This window comes from Dasypus novemcinctus, chromosome 8 (assembly GCF_030445035.2).
Source record: "Dasypus novemcinctus isolate mDasNov1 chromosome 8, mDasNov1.1.hap2, whole genome shotgun sequence".
Classification (NCBI taxonomy): Eukaryota; Metazoa; Chordata; class Mammalia; order Cingulata; family Dasypodidae; genus Dasypus; species Dasypus novemcinctus.
Window position 1 is genome coordinate 40,546,701 of NC_080680.1, and position 21,206 is coordinate 40,567,906.

Genomic DNA, 21,206 nt, shown 5'->3' on the forward strand with positions numbered 1-21,206 from the left:
CAGAGCAAACAGCCAGTGGCTGGGCAACCTGAGCCCTACCTTCCTTCCTAAGAAGAGTATTAAGAGCTCTGGGAAACCAGAGAGTGCTGGGGAAGTGCTGCAATCACTAAAGGCATATCAGACCTTGAATAATTTCATACTAAAGATCAGAACCTTGGCGAGGACCTCGAAACAAGTCAGGTCTCAGGAGTGGAGGAGGGGGCTCCTGAGTTCACACCGCACTGACAGTGCACACTGGCCCAGGGGAGGCCTGTGCCCAGCTGCAGGTGAAGGCACCTGGGGGTGAAGGTTCAGGTGACAGACAGCACACCACACCAATGACCACCACCCCTCACACTGATTCTAGATCTGCTTATAAATTTTCAGCGCTGATATATTTTTGAGGTCACAAATTCCTTCTGATAGCTCATACAAATTTTACTTTCTTCTCATCTAACTTCTTGAGCTAAATAGAGAAATTGTATTGGGTTATAAGGAAAAACAGTCATAGCTGTGATTCAGAAAGGGGATAAAGAATCACATGACAGATGCCTATGTGCCCTTACATTGCTTCTGTTCTAGATAATGATTTAATTTTTTTAAAATTAAGCTGCTCTTATAATGAGAGGCTTTGTATACAATGGCAGGGATTGCGGTCTTCGGCAAATTGCCAGTAAGGATTTTCTGGTACATGGAAATCAGATTATCAGCAGAAAACTTTAATTGGGCAAAAAAAACAGATTTTGAGATTGGTGATTCTGGACAAGCAGTATTTGTCCAACTTTTATTTATTACACAAAAAAGTAAAGACCCAATTTGTATACTCTCCTAAACTGCCTTTCACACCTATCTTTCTCCCTTCCCTAATTTTTGGTTTTACCCAACAGGCCTAAAGACAGGCTTTAAGAGAGAACAGTCAAACTCAACCACAACTCACAGTGCATGCTCCTCCCCTGCTCTCCGGGAGGTGGGGGCTCCAGGGGCCCCTGCCTCTTCTTCCTTCCCATCCTGGGCCTCCCAGCCACGTACCTTGGGCGGCTCTGGCTTGAATGTCGGGGGCGGGCTATTGTCCCTAAGTTGATCTCTGCTAGCAGCCCTCCTCATCTGAGCTTGTGGCTCTGGGCTGGGCTTCCTTATGCTCTACGAGACATAAAGGTTCATTCACAACAAGAACGTCTGAGCAGAGAGAAGACAGCACTCGTCTGCTTTGCTGAAGTCCTGCTAACTTGCTTAAAGTTCAAAAGCTGAGGTACTGGCCCAGCGCTTTATTGAAAAGGCAGATATCAGGTATATTCCCAGGAGCAAATTGAAGACACATTTTTAATACTGTTTGTAGATGTATCCAATGCATCTTCCTTTAAAGTATAATTAAAAAAAAAAGTCCTCCTAAAGTCTAAAATCTCTGTATTGCAGACCTTCGGGAGTCAATTTATTCTTCACAACTTGTTCTGCAGTATATACTAGGGTTGGGGCTTTTTTTGGGGGGGGGGGGCATGGCGTGTTCCCCACCCCCTTTCAAACTGATTTTTTAGTACTTCTATTTCATGAAGAACAAAATTATTCACGGAAATGAGATAAACTACTAAAGGGAAGTCCATAGTAATTATCCAAATATATGGAAAACCTCATTTACAAAGACCATCACGCCAAAGTTCTCTGAAGTACAACAAACAATTGCTATTGTCCTAAATTAGTGCCTGATGAGGTGATTTCTAGGATTGCATAAACTGCCTGTTCACTGGCCAGTGGATGTATTATATACATGATAGAATATATTTTGATCACAAGCTCAATTAATACCCTGAAATAAGAGAGAAGGAAACTGATGGGGAAACACTCAGGAGCTTTGGCAAGATTAGAAAGGTTAAAGGTAGGCAGGGGAGAGGAAAAAAGCGAGGACACCAAAGAGTACAGAGAGAGACCTAATCAAAGGTTACAAGTAAATATAACAATATTGTATTTTAAAAGGAATGTTCCGCTTGTAATTTAGGCAGTGGCACAAATGGCGATTCAGCGTGTCCACCATGCCCACAGGCTTCATTCAGCGTGAGGAGAACTGATTACTCCACCTCTTGAGAGCTCATTTTCCTGCCCCACTTTCCCATGGACCTCAACCGCGGTCACAGAATCATGACCGCGGAGAGACTCCCTAGAAGTCATCTGCTCCACCCTTAGGAACACCTTCCACAGCACCCTGAATCAACAGCTGTCCGGAAGAATGAGAGTGGAACTCCAGAACCTCCTTCTCCTGCCCCCTCGGCCTCGCGGCCCGTGGCCTGCCTCGCCTCACCTCCTCATGCTGCACCGGCTCGGAGGAGCGGGTGATGGAAGACACCAGCGGCTCCTCGGCCGGCTCATCCAGCTCATTGTCAGTGTAGGCGCCTCCTTCACCGTCCGTGTCTTCAAAGTCACTGATGAGGCGGCTGTCGCAACTCAGATAGTCCGCGCCCATGGCGGTTAAGTAGGACATGCGGTCTTCGGGGTCATCATCCACCCCTTCCATCTAGAGGAATTTGTTTTGGAGGGTCAGTGGGGTCTGACATGGCTCCTGGGAGTGAGGACTCAAGAAAATTCCCAAGGGCTCGGCCAAGCTATTGACAGCTGACATGTGCGCCTTATTTTCCTAAAATCACTTGACTTTAAATTAATACATTAATTTTTGTGCAAGGACTCCTATTGGGAACACTCTACCCTTTCCTTGCTACCATCCATCCTCAGATTGGCATGCTGTCCATCTACAACCTGATTCCTTTCCAGCTTTTTCTCCAGTACTCATTTCCATGCATACCACCATGCCCTGCACACACCTCTACCCTTCTACAAGATTCTCAATTCCTTGAGGGCAGAAACTATGTCCTGTCCAACATGTTCTCACCACGGAGTTAGCATAGAGCCTATCAGCCTGTAAGCACTTGGTCAATTCTAGATACAATGACTACATGTCCAGATCCTGGATAGCAAGGCTACAACTCAACAATTAAGTCAATTGCACAAAAAAAGTCTTACAAATTACTTCAATTTAGCTTGAGTACAGGATACCAGCACCAAAGACTCCTAGAATTAAAGGGACCACAGGAGGTTATATAATCTCTCTCCTTCCTCCCTGCAGCAGAGCCATGTATAAACTAAACCATCTCCAGAGATGAGAAGCTAACAACACTGGAAGCCTAGACAAGCTTTCTCATGCCTTCTTATCACCTATTCAAACTCCTACAACTGTTGAACATTTCCTGCTACCCTATTTTCTAGGCAAATGATTCCAGCTCCATTAGCACTTCTTCTTTCTCTTAATTTTGAGTTGTCCTCCACACTCCTCAACCTCAGCTCTCATCTCCAAGTCTCCCATGTCCTTGGTAAGCTGTGGTGCTTGGCACAGGATCTTGTAAGCTCTGATTAGTGTACTTAGAATACAACTAGTTACTATGTTAAAGGTAAAAAGGGAAGTGAATGTAGAGCCACATATACTCATTCTGCTTTTCATTTAAAGTCCCTTAATTTTATAATTTTTTTCCAAAGAATTTAAAAAAATGTCAAACTTGATTAACAAATATGTTGAATTCACCTCAAACAGGCATGGTTTTACTACATTCACTACCCTCTTTAGAAAGGATTCAGAACACGGACTCTCACCTCATTACAAAGTGTTTAGGTCACAACATACCTTTCCTTCAGAGACCCAGACTGCCTCTCCTTGCTGATGCTGAATTGTGTCCTTCAAGCTGCCAAACCAGCTATCGTTGGCTGAATTGAGGTTGATTGTACCTTTAAGAAACATAAATAATCATATAGGCATTAAAGCTTCAGAAAATGCAAGAATATAATTAAAACTATTAATCAATCATTCAGCTGTTGTAATTTATAGAAGACTGATAATCTAAAGGCAGAAATCATTTATCATTTAATTGATTTTCAGAGTAGCTATCTTTTAAAAAATATTTTTAAAGATTATGTCTTCATGAGCACATCGCCAAAAATAACTAAAATAAAAAAGTACTATGGTTTATATTACATAGATTTGTATTTTATAAATAGGAAGATATATAAAAATATACTCAAGGTAACACTTAAGTGTACATCATTTTGATAGGCATGAATATTTTAGAATATGCAGAAAGAGTAACCCTATTGATTGGTAGTAGATTGTTGTACTGGCAAACCAAACCTAAAATGGTGTGTATTGAAGGAATATACATTTCTTATTCAGAACAAAATATATCTCATATAATGTACACACTGTAGGTAGACCAGGTACTTTTCCAAGCACATTACATGTATTTGCTCATTTCACCTTCACACAAACCTTGCAAGGTGGGAATTTGTGTTGTCCCCATTTTATAGATGAGAAAGTGAGGCACAGAGAAGTGAAAGTAACCAGCCCATCTTAGACCAAGAAAGCGGAAGTGCCTGGGTACACAGCTGGAGTCTGCTTCCAGTGCCTACGGCTCAGCCAGTGCACTCTGCTTCCCAAATTCCAACACAAATTTAGAGCATGGATATAAAATGCCAACAAAGTATAATGAATGCACTTATTCTTCAGTAATAGAGTACTACGGGCCACTGAAGATAAACCACAAAGGCAAACTGGCACAGAATAAAAAAAAACATTAAACCAACCCAAGATACACGAAATGCACACTGGCAAAACTGAGGGGAGAAAGAGGTATCACTACAGTAATAGCTGCAGACTTCAATACAGCACTCTCAGTTTTAGACAGAACATCTGGACAGTGGATAAAGAAAGAAAGAGGAAGCTTGGATAATATGATAAATGAACTAGACCTAACTGGCATCTATAGAGCATTACACTATAAAACAGCAGGATATACATTTTTTTTCAAGTGCTCATGTATCCTTCTCCAGGATAGACCATATGTTGGGTCACAAGACAGGTCTCAAAAAATTTTTAAAAAGATTGAAATTACACAAAAAACTTTCTCTTATTATAACAGAATAAAGCTAGAAATCAATAATGGATGGAAAAAGGGAAAATTCATAAATATATGAAAATTAAACAACACACTCTTAATCAATGGGTCAAAGAAGAAATTGCAAGAGAATTCAGCATCTTGAGATGAATGGAAATAAAAACACAACATATTAAAGTCTATGACACTGCAAAGGCAGTGCTGAGAGGGTAATTCATAGCTCTCAGTGCTTACATTTAAAAAAAGAGAGCTAAAATTGAAGATCTAACCGCACACCTGGAGGAACTAGGAAAAAACAGCACACTAATCCCAGAGCAGAAACAAATGAATTGAGAAAAAACAATAGAATCAACAAAACCAAAAGTTGATTCTTTGAGAAGATCAACAAAATTGACAAACCCTTGGCTAGACGAACAAAAAAAAAAAAAGAGGACACAAATAAAATCAGAAAAGAGAAGGGGGACATACCAGTGACCCTGCAGAAATAAGAGAGATAATAAGAGGATACTGTGAACACCATAGGCCAAAAAACAGACAATGTATATAAGAGAGACAAATTCCCAGAAACACACGAACAACCTACACTGACCCAAGAACCGGAAGACCTCAACAAACCAATCACAAAGTAAAGAGGTTGAACCAGTCATCAAAAACCTCCACAAGATGAAAAGCCCAGGACCCGATGGCTTCACAGGTGAATTCAATCATTCAAAGACTATCTAATATCAGTCGTGTTCAAGCTTTTCCAAAAAGGTGAACAGGAAAAAACACTACTAAACTCATTCTATGATGCCAACATCACCCTGATACCAAAACCTGATAAAGATACTACCAAAAAAGAAAATTACACACCAATATCTCTAATGAATATAGATGCAAAAATCCTCAACAAAATCCCTGCAAACTGAATATAAAAGCACATCAAAAGAATTATACACCACGATCAAGTGTGTTTTATCCCAGACATAAAAGGGTGGCTCAACACAAGGAAATCAATTAGTGTAATAAAGCACACTGAAGAAGAAAAATCACATGATCTTCTCGAATGATGCAGAAAAAGCATTTGACAAAATACAGCATCTTTTCATAAAAACACACCAAAAGATATGAATAGAAGGAAGCTTTCTCAATGTGGTAAAGTGCATACATGAAAAACCTACAACTAGTATTGTACTTGATGGTGAAAGACCGACAGCTTTCCCAATGAGATTAGGAACAAGACAAGGATGCCCACTGTCATCACTGTCATTCAATATTGTGCTAGAAGTTCTAGCTAGAACAATTAGGCAAAATAAAGAAATAAAAGGCACCCAAATAGGAAAGGAAGAAGTAAAATTTTCACTATTCACTGATGATATGATTCTATGTCTAGAATCTCCTGAAAAACCCACAACAAAGCTAGTAGAACTAAAAGATGAATTCAGCAACGTGGTGGGATACAAGATTAATACATAAAAATCAATAGCGACTCTATACACTACTGATAAGCAATCTGAGGAGGAAATCAGAAAAAAATTCCATTTATAATAGTGACTAAAAGAATCAAATATTTAGGAATAAACTTAACCAAGGACATGAAGGACCTATATTCAGAAAACAAAATGTTGCTAAAAGAAACTGAAGATTTAAATAAATGGAAGGGCATTTTGTATTCATGAACTAAAAGACTAAATATCATTTAGATGTAAATTCTACAGATTCAATGCAATCCCAATAAAATCCCAAAAGCCTTTTCTGAAGAAAAGGAGAAATTATCAAATTTATTTAGAATGATAAGGGGCCCTGAATAGACAAAAACCCCTTTAAAAAGAAAAACAAAATCAGAGGACTCTCACTTCCTGACTCTAAAGCATATTACTTAGCACACTGGTAAAAACAGCATGGTCCTGGCATAAAGACAGACAGATTGACCAATGGAACCCAATCGAGAACTATGAAATAGACCCTCACCATCTACAGTCAGGTGATTTTTTAAAAAGCCTGTCAAGTCCTCCCAGCTGGGCCAGAACAGTTTATTCAACAAATGGTGCTGGGAGAACTTGATCTCCATATTTAGGAGAAAGAAAGGGGGCCCCGATATCACACCCTATACAAAAATTAACTCAAAATAGATCAAAGACCTAAATATAAAAGTGACAACAATAAAACTTCTAGAAGAAAATGTACAAAAGCTTTTTTAAGATCTTGTGGTAGGCAACAGTTTCTTAAAGATAAATGGGACCTCCTCAAAACTAAACACTTTTATTTCTCAAAGGACTCTGTCAAAAGGGTAAAAAGGCAGCCAACTCACTGGAAGAAAATATTTGGAAACCACATACCTGATAAGGTATGATAGATGATATTTACATGATATATAAAGAGGTCCTATAACTCAACAATAAAGACAAATAACCTGATTAAAAAATGGGCAAAAGATTTGAATAGACAATCGTCCAAAGAAGAAACACAAAGGGCAAAAAAAAAAAAAACAAAACACAAACCACACATGAAAAAATGTTCAATGTTACTGGCAATTAAGGAAATGCAAATCAAAGTTACAAGGAGCTATCATTTCACACCTATTAGAATGGCCACTATTATTAAAAAGACAGAGAATTATAAGTGTTGGAGAGGATGTGGTGAGATAGGAATACTTATTCACTGTTGGTGGGGGTGTAGATTGGTACAACCACTGTGGAGGACTGTTTGATAGTTCCTAAAAAAAACTGAAAATAGACTTGTCACATAGCCTGGGCAACACCACTACTAGGTATATACCCAGAAGAACTGAGCAATGACATGAACAGACATCAGTACACTGATGTTCACAATGGCGTTATTCACAATTGCCAAAAGTTGGAAACAACCCAGGTGTCCATCAACCAATGAATGAATCATCAAATTTTGGTGCATATACACAATGGATTATTATGCAGCTCTAAGAAGAAATAAAGTCATGAAACATAACAACATGGATGAATCTAGAAGACATTATGTTCGGTGAAGAAGCTAGACACAAAAAAACAAATACAATATGATTGTGCTATTATGAACTAAACACATTGTGTGTACTCATGACGTTAATAATTAGAATATAAGTCGCCATAAAATAGAATGAGGGTAGAGAATGGAAAGCTGAGGGTTAATCTATGCAGAATTGGAAAAAGGTGGTAAATCTTTGGAAATGAATAGAAAAGGTAAAAACACATCCTAGTTTTTCTAAGTAGCAGAGCTATTATATGGGTATGACAGTGGTTGAAAGGGAAAGTATAAGAACATTCACATTACTAGAAGGAAAGCTAAAAACATGTAACATCAAGGCAGCTTTAATGTTCTGCATTTATTTAGGTCAATAACTTTTTGTCCCTTGGCTTACCTCATCAAATGAAGGGTCAATTATGAAATACAGAAAACATGTTCATGAACCCTAATTTAAAAAAAAGTCATAAAATCTCCTACTTAACTGACATTAAGAGTCAAGTATATTGGGGAAGGGGGGAATTCTAATTTCCTAAATCCTAAATAAAGCCAACACCCAACTATGTGAATACTCATGCACTTGACTCCTTTATCAGGAAAGCACATAACCAAGATGCCGCCTCCCTTTACTGTGCAACTACCATTCACTTGCTGTTGGCTTTTGCTCACTGAGTCTTGCATATTCTTTGACTTTGAGCACTACTAGTTGCTCCCAACTTCTGGGGTAGGCTATGTCCTCTTGAATAGGTTTAATATATTTTTCAAAATTCAAGAAAGTAAAATATTGAAAGGATCATCACGCAGTCACTGCCTCAGCTGGAAGCACTGGGATCCTGAGGGCTGAGAGCAACCAAGTGTCATCCACGTCCACTTCTGGCACGTTGTGTGCTTGTGTGGTCAGTGCTATTTTGCCCTCCCCAGCCAAGGAGCTTGGGGAGCACCAAAAGCAACAGCTAATGGTGGTGTGTTGAGCTGGAGGGTATTAGGGGGAAATGGGAATGACTGCTAAAGGGTACAGGGTTTCTTTTGTAGATGATTAAAATGTTCTAAAATTGATTGTGGGGATAGTCAGACAGCTCTGTGAATATACTAAAAGCCAGTGAACTGTACACTTTAAATGGGTAAAGTGCATGGTATGAAAATTGTATCTCACTCAAGTTTTTTTTTTTTTAAAAAAAAGGTGACATGTGGCTGAGTCAACACTGAAGTACTGAAGTGTAGGCCCCCCTCTAAATGGGCAAGCAACAAGCAAGGTAGCTGCCTGCCAATCTGCACTCTATTAGGAAACCAAGAAACACTGCAGTTTGAGTTTTTTCTACTAGTACAACATTCACTCCTTCCTATCACCCTCCCCCCAGCTTTTCAAAAAATATATAATGACAGAAAATGTTTCACAATATGTAACATTAAAAAATAATATAATACAAAGAAATATTAGCAGTAATTGCACACCTTTGCTTAAAATGTACCCCAGGGGAATGGGTGTAGCTTGGTGGTTTGAGTACCTGCTTCCCATGTTACAGGATCTTGGGTTTAATCCCTGACACCTCCTTTAAAAAAAAAAGGAAAAAAAGGCACCCCACCTGGGTCTTTAAGTCCACTCCAGTGATTTTCAAACCCTGAACTGCTTCAGGGATTCCAAAACACACACAAAACTGTTTAAACTTCATTAAAAAATAATAATCACATGTACACGCAAATGTATTTTATAATGAACTTTTAAATTGAGGGATGATGATCTTACATTTGAATGTGGGTGCTGGGTGGTGAACTAGGCTCAACCACTAGGCTTGCCGTCCCACACACAAGCCTGTGGTGGTCATAACTAAAAACTGAACCAGTAAAATGATCAATTGTTGCATATCATGAGTCTTCCATTTTCATGGACTACCAAAAGTTAAAATTTCCAAGTTAAATGTACAAAAGCTATAGGTCTAATAGCCCTACCTTATAGGGTTAACTACTAAGAATCATGACCAGGATTTCAAATTATTTTATTTCTTCCATTCTTCAAATCTCCTTTTCTCACTTTTGGGCATAGAGGCTAAATTTTAAGTTTCACTTACCTGTAAAAAGATGTGCACAAGTTTTTTTCAGTTTGTTGGCTTGATCATATAACTTTCGAGAACTTTTGTTGGATACTGGATTCAACCTCTGTCTCATGGTTTTAACACCCTGTCTAGAGTCTGGGTTGAAAAAAATCACAATCGGGAACCACTGGGTATAATTCAACAGGTCTACAGCTTTTGGAGTCACATCTAACAGTGCATGTTTATCCTGTTACAATGGGGAAAAGGTACATAAATGAGTACATAAAGTAGTATAGTACCAAAGGGTTTGTTTTAGTAACTGCAACAGAAATAACATAAATTTAGATAAAAAACCAGAAAACATTTCCCACCACTTGATGACCACTTCCATATTATCAATCCATTAGAACTTCTGATAAAATTAACAGGCTATTCAGTATAATGCTAAGAACTCTAGGATAAAAACAAGATATCACTGCTACAGAACAGTGCCTGGTTTCTCCAGAGTGAAACAGCTTAGGTTTATATTAATTTTTTCCCATGAACACTTAGCGATTACTAAAATACAGATTCTATTCTAAAAAATTCTGCAGTAAATCATGATCCAATTTCTTCTGGCAATACATTATGTTCAGATGAATTTTCTCACCTGTTCAATAATTTGCCGCACGGTGTTTAATCTCACTACCCCACTAGATTTCTCAGATCCTGCATCTTTAGGTTCTGTTTCTGCAAAAACACAAACAAGGAAATAAGTACTCTTTTAATAATCAGTGACAACCAAATATTCCAACCTAGCACCAGCAATGAGAGGACACCGGATGTTAGGTGCCTTCTAATGAGATGCAATGGGAGGGGTCCACTTTACCTGTTTCACCTAAATCTAACCAAGAGGAAAGAGTTAAGCCAGTTCAGCAGGGAACATACTATGAGACAACTAGCTTGGACTCTTCAAATTATCAGTGTCACAAAACAACTTAGAAAAAAGTAGGGGACTAGAAGGACATAGTTGGGACAACTGAAGAAATCTGTAAAGTAGAATTTATACTAAAATAACATTTTAGTGTTAAATGTTAATGTTAGTGTTAATGTTAAATTTCTTGATTATAATAATTGTGGTGTGGTTGCAGAAAAATTATCCTTATACTTGGGAAACTGACACTGAAATATTTAAGGAGATGTCTTCTGCATCTGAACTTTCAAAGGGCTCAGCACAAATTTTAAAAAGTACATGTCTATGTCTGTGAGGAGTGATAGAGAAACAATACATGGCAAAATGGTAACAGCCAGAGACTCTAGATGAAGAGTATGTGGATGTGGGAAGCGGATTTGGCTCAACTGATAGAGTGTCCACCTACCACATGGGAGGTCCAGGGTTCAAACCACGGGCCTCCTGATCCATGTGGTGAGCTGGCCCATGCGCAGTGCTGATGCACACAAGGAGTGCCATGCCACACAGGGGTGTCCCCCACGTAGGGGAGCCCTACGCGCAAGGAGTATACTCCACAAGGAGAGCTGCCCCGTGTGAAGGAAAAAAAGCGCAGCCCACCCAGTAGTGGCGACACACATGGACAGCTGATACAGCAAGATGACACAACAAAAAGAAACACAGATTCCTGATGCCACTGACAAGAATGCAAGCGGAAATAGAAGAACAAAGAGTGAATAGACACAGAAAGCAGACCATGGCAGGGGGAAAGGGGGTGTGTAAGGGGAGAGAAATAAATTAAAAATAAATAAATCTTAAAAAAAAAAAAAAGAATATGTGGATGTTAATTTTCTTTCAAATTTTCTGTATGCTAAAAACTTTCCAAAACATCCTATTATAAAAAAATGGACTAAAGTTAATAGTGCAATTATTAAAAATCTTCTTTCATGAACATTTAATATAGTATATAATAAATATACCACATTAAAACAAGGTATTAATATTTAACAATAGCGTGGTATATGGGAACTCTGTATTTTATGCATGACTTTTCTATAAACCCACAACTTCACTGAAAAAAAAAACAAAACAAAAAAACCAAAGGAAAATCACTTGGGAGCAGGGCGAACAACTTTCCAAAATAAAAACTGAGGGAGAAGAAAAAAAAATATCCGGGAAGCGGACTTGGCTCAATGGATAGGGCTTCCGGCTACCACATGGGAGGTCCTCAGTTCAAACCCTGGGCTCCTTGACCCATGTGGAGCTGGCCCATGCGCAGTGCTGATGCATCCAAGAAGTGCTGTGCCACGCAGGGGTGTCCCCTGCGTAGGGGAGCCCCATGCACAAGGAGTGCACCCCGTAAGGAGAGCCGCCCAGCGCAAAAGAAAGTCCAGCCTGCCCAGGAATGGTGCCGCACACACGGAGAGCTGATGCAGCAAGATGACGCCAACAAAAAGAGACTCAGATTCCCATGCCGCTGACAACAGCAGAAGCAGACAAAAAGAACACACGACAAATAGACACAGAGAACAGACACCTGGGGCGGGGCGGGGGGGAAAGGGAGAAATAAATACAAATAAATTTTAAAAAATATATATGTATATCAGCAACAGACTTACTAGCAGTTTGAAACAGGTCAGGTAACTCATTTGCCAACTTTTCCATTGCTATATCTGCTATTGGGCCAAATAAGACCACAGGCCTCTTGAAACCAGCTGAAATGAGACAAGAAATGCCTTTAAAACACATATACTTGGGAAGGAGACTTGGGCCAATGGATAGGACGTCCACCTACCACATAGGAGGCCCATGGTTCAAACCCTGGGCCTCCTTGACCCATGTGGAGCTGGCCCATGTGCAGTGCCAATGCACGCAAGGAGTGCCCTGCCACGCAGGGGTGTCCCCCGCGTAGGGGAGCCCCACGTGCAAGGAGTGCACCCCGTAAGGACAGTTGCCCAGCGCGAAAGTGCAGCCTGCCCAGGAACGGTGCCGCACACATGGAGAACTGACGCAGCAAGATGACGCAACAAAAAGAAACACAGATTCCTGGTGCTGCTGATAAAGATAGAAGCGGTCACAGAAGAACACACAGCGAATGGGCACAGAGAGCAGACAACTGGGTGGAGGGAAGAGGAGAGAAATAAATAAATGAATCTTTAAAAAAAACACAAAAGGACAGAGCGAGCAAACAGGGTGCTCTAGTGCCTTTAAAAAAAAACATACTTGCCTGTTAAGATGGGAAGCAAAAGTATTTCAGAGGTTTTTTATAATAATATGTAATAAAATGAAAGAAATTTTATGTCCTTCCATTTCCATTTCAGTCCAGCTCTTTTCTGAAAAACATGTCTCCAAGGCCCTCACAATTTTTAAAGATAAACTTCACGATGGCTAATTTACAGAATTTTTTTAGGTTATTTAACTAGGCCTGTCCTTAGAAGTCTGAACAGTTCACTTTCGCATGCATCTTGTTTGAACAGGATTCCAACCCTCTAACCTGACACTGGCCTAAGTGATGAACCTAACTTAGAGCCTAAGTTACAGCTGAAAATGAAGGAAATGGGCTCAGAGCCCAGGCAGGTCATTTGCTGGCCCCGTGGCATCCTCACCTTCTCGCAGCAAAACCCTCTCATAAGCCGGAAACTTGGTGCTAACTGACACAATCACTGTTAGGTCTTCCCGACTCTTCCTCAAGTTCTTCTTCATTCCGGACCTCTGGCCGCGCATTCTCCAGAAGTCCGCCCTGTCCCCAGCATTGTCTCGCTGGGCACTCTGGACGCTGGCCATTTGGTCGGCTCTGCGAGATGAAACCAAGGGAAGTAAGTCTCTAAAGCCAGAGAATATGGCAATGTGCATGCCATTAATCAAATCCAGTCGATTCTACTTAAGACGTGGACTAGAGGAGATTCCGCATGGCAGGAAGGAAGCCTCATGTGTGGGAAATGTGAGGACGTTTACTTCCTGGTGGAGGCAGAGAAAAACGGGGCCTACAGAAAGTACGCCATAAGCCCTGCCAAAACACAGGTGTCTCTCCTAGGTTGCCCACTGTCAGTCAACCAGCAAATGCTCACTAGGATGCAGAAGCCTCTCCCAAGGACGAGGGCCAGGCACCAGACAAGGCAACCTTATTTCCACGAGGTACACTGGTATGCTAAGGCCGCTTGGCACCTGCCTTGTACTTTACAGCTTTAGGCCTGTCCCAGTAAACAAGTAGATGATGGGAGAGAATGTGACAAGTGACGTCACGTGGGTTTTTCTTATGTTGGGGGGGAGGAAGGGGGGATACTTCGTTCTATGGGGGGAGGGATTAAGAGGGGTTGTGGGGGGGTGTGATCTCAGATACCTGCTTTTGTTAGGGATTAAGCCTTTCTCCAACTCGTTTCCGATCCTCACGGCCAGCCAGTGGCCCAGCTTGCCGTCGTACAGGGTGTCGACTACTCGGAAGACCTCCCCCCTGGTGAAGGCCAGGCTCTGCGGTGTTTCCTTCTCACACTCAAAGTGGCTTCTTATAAAAAACGAATCCCCTCTGCCACAGGCCAGTATGTCTCTATACACTGAAAGACAAAAGCACCTTTTGCCGCACTTGGCAACTTGTTTCTCCTTATCTCTGTTTACCTCCTTTACCCTCTCTCCATCGATGAACTCAGTGCCTAGGCCCTAGGGGATCAACAAATAAAAAAGGCAAAAGGTGGGGAGCAGATGTAGCTCAAGCAGTTGAGCACCTGCTTCCCACATACGAGGTCCCAAGTTCAAGTTCCAGTACCTCCTCAAAACAAAAACAAAAGGACGAATACTTAACTTTGTGAGCTGCCAACCAACTCTCTGAAGCAAGCAGAGGAGTTATTGGCAACCTTACTTTCCAGGTGAAAACCACAAGTCTCGAAAGATTAAGCGAACAACTAGTCAAAGACTGGTAAGAGTTAACATGGGAGCGGACCAGCAGGTCAGGCTTTTGCGTTCTATCATATGGAAACCCAATAATCACTCCAGACAGGTCTTAAGTATGCGTCACCGTCCAGACAAGCAATTTTACACCAAATTGAAACAACTAGTGAAGTATCTTCAGTGGATCACAGAAAATATTTTTATAGACAGTTTAATGGTTCCCAAATTTTCTCTACACTCATGACCCAGGATTAACCAAACCCCAGTCCACCTCATCCCCAACTAGACTAACTGACCACATCTTCTCACCATCAGCGCGGCTCTGAGCTAAAATCGTCACCGTTTCTCCCTTGGGGATTTCTAACAGGTAGAGAACAGCTTCCTCCCGAACCAGCCCTCTGAAATCCTGTGTGTTCACCTGATAGAAAGGGCAAACAGAACAGAAAACAAGGTTTGTAATAAGGTGCCACCCAAACTTTTTATTTGTCCGTTTTTATCAAGGCCTGCCTAGGGCAAAACTCAGTCCCTCCCATACCCACTGCGTGCCTGGGCTGTGTGCTACGTGAGCATCAGAGCCACTTCTGTCCCCCCACGGACAGCTATCCCTTAGGGATGTCACCCCATCCTGGATTTGACACTGCTTCAGATTAGGATTTTTTGTGGTGTATCTGCCTCCCTCTCTTCTTTGAGTTTCCCACAGAGGTGGCTAGGCAGGTAATACACGAGTGTGGAACAGATAACCAGAGTAGGGAGCGATGGCGTCTGTGGCAAACAAGCATGCTGGCCCAGCTTAAGGCACTCACACTGCTTTTAAACTAGTTCAAACAGAAGGCCGCAAAATAAAGATTCTGGACAATTTCATCTTTTTCCTATAGTGTCTACCACCTAGAAGGTATTTAATATGTGTTTAAGAAATTGAACAGCATTAGCCTTATATGGTAGATTATGAGCCTAATAACAGAGCCTTATATATTTAAGCTCTTGGCAGGCACTTATTTCTGGCAAAGAGCCCACAACATTTATTTCTGTCGTGACTGCATAGGGAGCGCTGTCAAGAAATAACTCTCAGTGGATGAGTCAGAATGTAAGTAAAATTCAAAGGTGGCACAAAGAAAAAGATATTTTGAACTCTTAATTATATACCGGTAAAACCATTGCAAAACACAATAATTACAAATAAGTAAAATGCAACAATTATTTTAAAGTACTTAATATTTTAATTATATGGTAGAAATGAAAAAAAAGAATTCCTATGAAAGACATTCTTCAGTCATTGAGAACTGTAACATCTTTTTTATCACAAGAGTAATGTTTTATTATGGAAAAAACAATCATTAAATGGGTCTTTCTTAATTGGTAAAAATTTATGATTAAGTGAAAATAGGCATAAAAGTCCCATAATTACGGACCACTGTACTTTGGTGTCCAATGTCATTTGTACATCCACATCTGCATCTATATAAGGCCATACGTATGTTTGTAGATGCTACTGTTTAGGCTTATCCTGACTTGTTATTTAAGTAAGACAGGGCCACCAGGCTGGCGGAGGACCTCGAAGGTCCTCTGTCCTTCTCGAAGGCCACACGAAGACCTTCAATCAAGCCAAAGACTATAAATGGTCAAAATTAAAACACACTTAAAAGGTGTATTTATTAAATCCACATGGTTAATAACCAAACCTAGGAAAAATTTTCCCCTTTCCATTCCATGAAAGTTTTTGAAAGAAAAACAACTAAACCAGACAAATAACAAGCCAAGAGATAGTCAAGTACAAAACAGACAAAAGCAAATGTAATTCTGCTATTGATAAGGCACACATTCTACTATAACGCATCAAACTCATGCTTCATCCCACATATCCAGCTTTCATCTTTATGAAGGTAAAGAGCCATACTTTTAAAATCCCAGAGAAAAGTGCTTACTGTGAACACAGACCACCTTGTATGTTCAATGTGGCTGTGAAAAGGAGCAATGGAACAAATTAGAGTAGAAAAGGCTAGGACAGCACTCTTACACTTGGAGGTTAGAAGGGACAGTCCTTTCCAATAAATATCCTCTTTCAGGAGCTATTTAGTAGTCTACAGGATATAGTTGTGTCTGCTGTGAGTCTGGAGAGGATTCTGTATCAGCTACAGCATATGACTGTGTAGCGGCTTCTCAGCCTATGCAGGCAAATTCAATCTTTTTCCCCCCTTTGTAGAAGTGAGGACTCCTTTTGTAATCGAGAGAAAATTTAATCATGCCCAAGAAAGAGGACCATCTACTGCTTGACCTCCACATGGGATTACTGCAAAAGAGGTCAGTTCCCACAGTTTCTTCCTTGTTGCTAGGGTGACAACAGGAAACAAAAGAGTTTCTCAAGTATAAATGCTGAGTGCCGCTGCTTTCACCCACTGACTCTCTCTATCTTTAACAATGCCTTACAGAGAGATTTGATTATTGAGCGCTTAGGTGAATTTACGACTTTTCTTCATGGAAATTCAGAAAATCCCCACCTCTCCTCCCCACTCCCCGTACAAAAACAAAGGCTTCCACATTTCTAGCTGACATCCAAGCCTCTCTACAACTCTACACTAGTTAGGAAATATATTTTCTTCTTTAGCATTAGACCAAGAGTACACTGGTACGAATTGGCACTTGGGATTTTTACCTATACCATTTCATGAGTGGTGTTTTCTAGGACCATGTGGTACCCTGAGGCTCACTTAGGTACATTTAGTCTTCTAGGATCCTCACCAGAACCAAGGAGGGTCTAGAATTTCACTGGAAAGCTTTAGCAAAGCTCATGATCAAGGTTTGCCCTTCATGTGCTCCAGAAATGAAATGTGAACTACTGCAAGGCAGCCAAGAGCCAAGAGAGAGGCCAACAGCCTGCTGTTAGTGTATTTTGCTGTTTGGTTCACTGAGCACTCTGCAACTTTTTCCTCCCTACTCTTTGACACTAAGAAGCTCTTGACAACCCCCTTAACTTTTTACAGGTGGATTTCCCACTAAAATTAGTAAAAGAAAATCATATACAAGAATTTTAAGTTTACAGAAGCAGAAATCTCAATGAAGATGCTATCATTCTATATTTTTATAGTAATGAGGTCCTTGAAGTTCCTAAAGTTTATTAAGTCAATAAAAAAAATGTGATATACTGTACAACACGAACAGTGAACCCTAGAGTAGACCATGGACTATAGCTAGGAATTAAATTATAAAAATGTTATTTCATCAATTGCAGCAAATATACAACACTAATGCAAGGGGTTAGTAATAGAGCAGTATATGGGAATTCTGTATTTTATGCATGATTTTTCTATAAATTTACAACTTCTCTAATTAAAAAAAAATTATGGTGGGAGCAGATGTGGCTCAAGAGGTTGAGCTCCTGCCTCCGACATGGGAAGTCCTGGGTTCCGTTACTGGTGCCTCCTGAAAAAAAAAACAGACAAACAAACAACAAGCAAACCAAACGAAAAAGCCAACTTAGGGAAGCCAATGTGGCTCAGCGGTTGAGCGCCAGCTTCCTACATACAAGGTCCTGGGTTCGATCCCTGGCCCCTGGTACCTAAAAAAAAAAATTATGGTACACCCTGATCCCCATATGCAATCCTAAATAAAAACAAAACGTTTAAAAAATAAAAATTGTATGTATCACATGAATTGTCAAAGATGAGTTGTTTATCATTTTTTAATTCTTTAATACCAATAGATTATACAAATACATAGAAAATTTTAAAATAGCAATATGTGATTAACTAGGAATTCCCTTTCCTGGACAATTTTCAATGAAAATAACAGATTGGGTGGCAGCTACTTATTATTTTCCAACAAGGAAAAAGAATGGACATTTCCATTGCTACTCTGAGCCCTGAACTCTCTCTCCTAAAGGCACCTTGCACATGGTTATCTATTTTAATTTCTCCAGGGTCCCTGCGAGGCAGGTATTCTTATCCCCCTGAACAGACACTGAAACCTGAGTCTCAGAGGATTAGCCGAGGTCACAGAACTAATGAGAGGCTTGGAATGGCTTCCAGTCCGACAGTTCAATGCCAATGCCGACACTGGTTCTATTGCAGTACATCCTCCTTTAGAGTGATGACAGACACTTTTTTTTGGGAGGGGGGAGCCAAAATTAGCAAGATCATTTGAAAGATCTTTACCCGATGTCTTTAGTGGTAATTCTCAATTTCTTTTTAAAATCAAGCTAATAAAATTTTTTGCAAGGATCTTAAATGCAATAAACTCCCACAGACACGAGGATGAGTTTTGGGCTCCAGCAGAGAGAAGGCAGGAGTCAATCAAGGGAAATAGAATCTTAATTCTCAGCACCAACAGACCTGCAGCTGGTCTATTTCACAAGCTGGATCACTTCCCCATTACTCTCCCTCGATTAATCTTCAGAAACCCCACTGTTTCCAAGGAACTTCAAGAAACAGGGCTGGGGCTTTCCTTACCTTCAAAATCTGGTCTCCTTCTTGCAGACCTTCCTGCTCTGCCGACGTACCTTCTTGAATGCCAGCGACAAATATCCCAACGTCGTTGCCCCCAGCCAGCCGGAGGCCCACGCTGTCCCCCTTCTTGAACCTCACAAGTCTGGTATTAGGGCTGCAATGTTCAAATTCAGAAAGGAAAGACAGGGATAAGTTTTTTAAAGGGGGACCCATATTAGAAGATGAGAGATTTAACTTCTATCTACAGAGCGATTTGTTTACAAAACTCACTTTCATTTTTCTCATGTATTTCTATAAATTTACCTTCCTTAGGATTATGGGAAAAATTAGTAGGCTCATTTGACTTGTGAAGAATTGAAACACAGTATGTTTATGTAAGCCCATACAAGAGTACGAAGCAAATAAGGGGCAGAGCTAGAGCTAAAAGCGAGGCCATCTGACTCCCCTGGTTGAGGATTCTTTCCAAGGAAAGCTGCTGCTGCCACAAGGCTCTTGTCAAAAGGAGACAGGGCCTAGGTCCAGGGAAGAGGGATCTCAGTCCAGGAGGCCAAGGCCCTTCAGCACCACTGGATGAGGGGGTCTTGATTTTCAAGTGCAGGGCACTGAATCACAATCCTCCCCCTAACACACACGCTTTGGGATCACGTCACTACTGCCCGTAAGGAAGCAGGGCAGGTTAGGGACACTTCACATCTATTCGGAAGTTTTCTATCTGGCAAATGCAAATACTCAAAACAATATTATGGAAAAGTAGTTAAGTAAGTAGATAGGCAGACAAAATTAAGAGCATAATGTTCATCCACTTTCACATTTTACTTTTCCTACTAATAATTTCTTTCTCATAAATGTCAGCAATCGTCAATTAGTTAAATATGGCTGATTATCTGCAAAATCACTATCTGTATACAAAAACCACTCTTTTACTGAATTTCAGCCAAGGAGATAGAGCTGAGCAAGAAGAAAGTAAAAGAAAAGAGACAAAATACATACCCATAAATTGCTTCATCTTCAGGACTAGGACGCAGAAAAGTTCTGGGGGCTGCTTTTGGTTGAGGAGCTGTGGATCGAAACACATCTACTGTTATTAAACTGAACAAACAGAAGTTTGCTTATTTTTTTAAATATATGGATTACAAAATGCACGAAAATCTAAGCCTGTACCTTATGATACAAATGTGTCATCACACAAAAATACATCTTTAGATTGAATTTTAATTGAGGCATTAGCATGTGCCAGTGAATTCTCAAAAAAAGTGAAAAGAGAAATGAACCTTCAAAATGCAAGATGCATCATATCATGTGCAAGAAGACAGCATTTTCATAACTTAAAAACCACATAAAAATGCTATGTTTTTTCCATGGACAAATATTTATGTACATAAAATCATGATAATTGCCAGTGAGGTAAGGTTGGGATTAGGGAGACAAAGGAACCTCAATTAATTGAATATGACAAAACATTAACAACATGGCGAATTCTGGTGGCAGACAGAAATGATTGTTACATGCTTTATATTTTCTCAACATTAAAACAGAGGAACAGGAGAGCCCCCTCCACATGAGATGATTTTTAAAAATAATTTGTCTCTCCCTCCTTCTCATTCTACCCTCTAAAATGATAAAGTACACAATTCTGAAGACAACTGTTGAACACGAGTGGGATGAAGCCTCACCTGAGGGCTCCTCTTGGTATCTGGGTTCCTTGTTGGTCTCGGTGGCCACAGCAGGTACATCACCAGTGGCCTTAAACGGAGTGGGTGTGGCTCCCATCCTGGACAGTCTACTCGGCGTGTCCTCTCTTGAACTTAAGCAGATGTCACATTAATGCTTCAAAATGCGACAGATACACAAATATGTTCATGTGTACATTTACGGGAACATGTACACTGGAAAATATACACCATCTTACTTTGGCCTTTCCTTCAGCTTTTCATTTGAGGAATGATAATCACAATCAGAATACTGCTGTCTTCTCTCATCTGGAGAAAATGATCGGTTGGACTCTAGTTCTGACATGTCTGGTTTTAAAAATAAGAAGAGACATTTTAGTAAAATATTTAAGACT

The 21,206-nt window shown here is 40.4% G+C and overlaps 1 protein-coding gene across 9 annotated transcripts in view; it reads right to left on the bottom strand.

The window, feature by feature from the left end:
• TJP2 (tight junction protein 2) overlaps nucleotides 1–21,206 on the bottom strand; it is a 134,147-nt gene that overhangs the window by 3,167 nt on the left and 109,774 nt on the right. For 8 of the 9 annotated variants that reach the window (XM_004454766.5, XM_004454764.5, XM_071216685.1 and 5 more), the window contains 13 exons: nucleotides 21,051–21,159; nucleotides 20,815–20,945; nucleotides 20,132–20,198; nucleotides 19,145–19,295; nucleotides 15,012–15,120; nucleotides 14,161–14,371; nucleotides 13,427–13,614; nucleotides 12,440–12,535; nucleotides 10,542–10,621; nucleotides 9,929–10,139; nucleotides 3,641–3,741; nucleotides 2,270–2,482; nucleotides 1,009–1,119 (listed from right to left, as the gene is read on the bottom strand). In XM_004454766.5, coding sequence (XP_004454823.2) covers nucleotides 1,009–1,119; nucleotides 2,270–2,482; nucleotides 3,641–3,741; nucleotides 9,929–10,139; nucleotides 10,542–10,621; nucleotides 12,440–12,535; nucleotides 13,427–13,614; nucleotides 14,161–14,371; nucleotides 15,012–15,120; nucleotides 19,145–19,295; nucleotides 20,132–20,198; nucleotides 20,815–20,945; nucleotides 21,051–21,159 — 1,778 coding nt within the window. The remainder of the gene's footprint in view (nucleotides 1–1,008; nucleotides 1,120–2,269; nucleotides 2,483–3,640; nucleotides 3,742–9,928; nucleotides 10,140–10,541; nucleotides 10,622–12,439; nucleotides 12,536–13,426; nucleotides 13,615–14,160; nucleotides 14,372–15,011; nucleotides 15,121–19,144; nucleotides 19,296–20,131; nucleotides 20,199–20,814; nucleotides 20,946–21,050; nucleotides 21,160–21,206) is intronic. The other variant, XM_023587744.2, reaches the window with a different exon arrangement.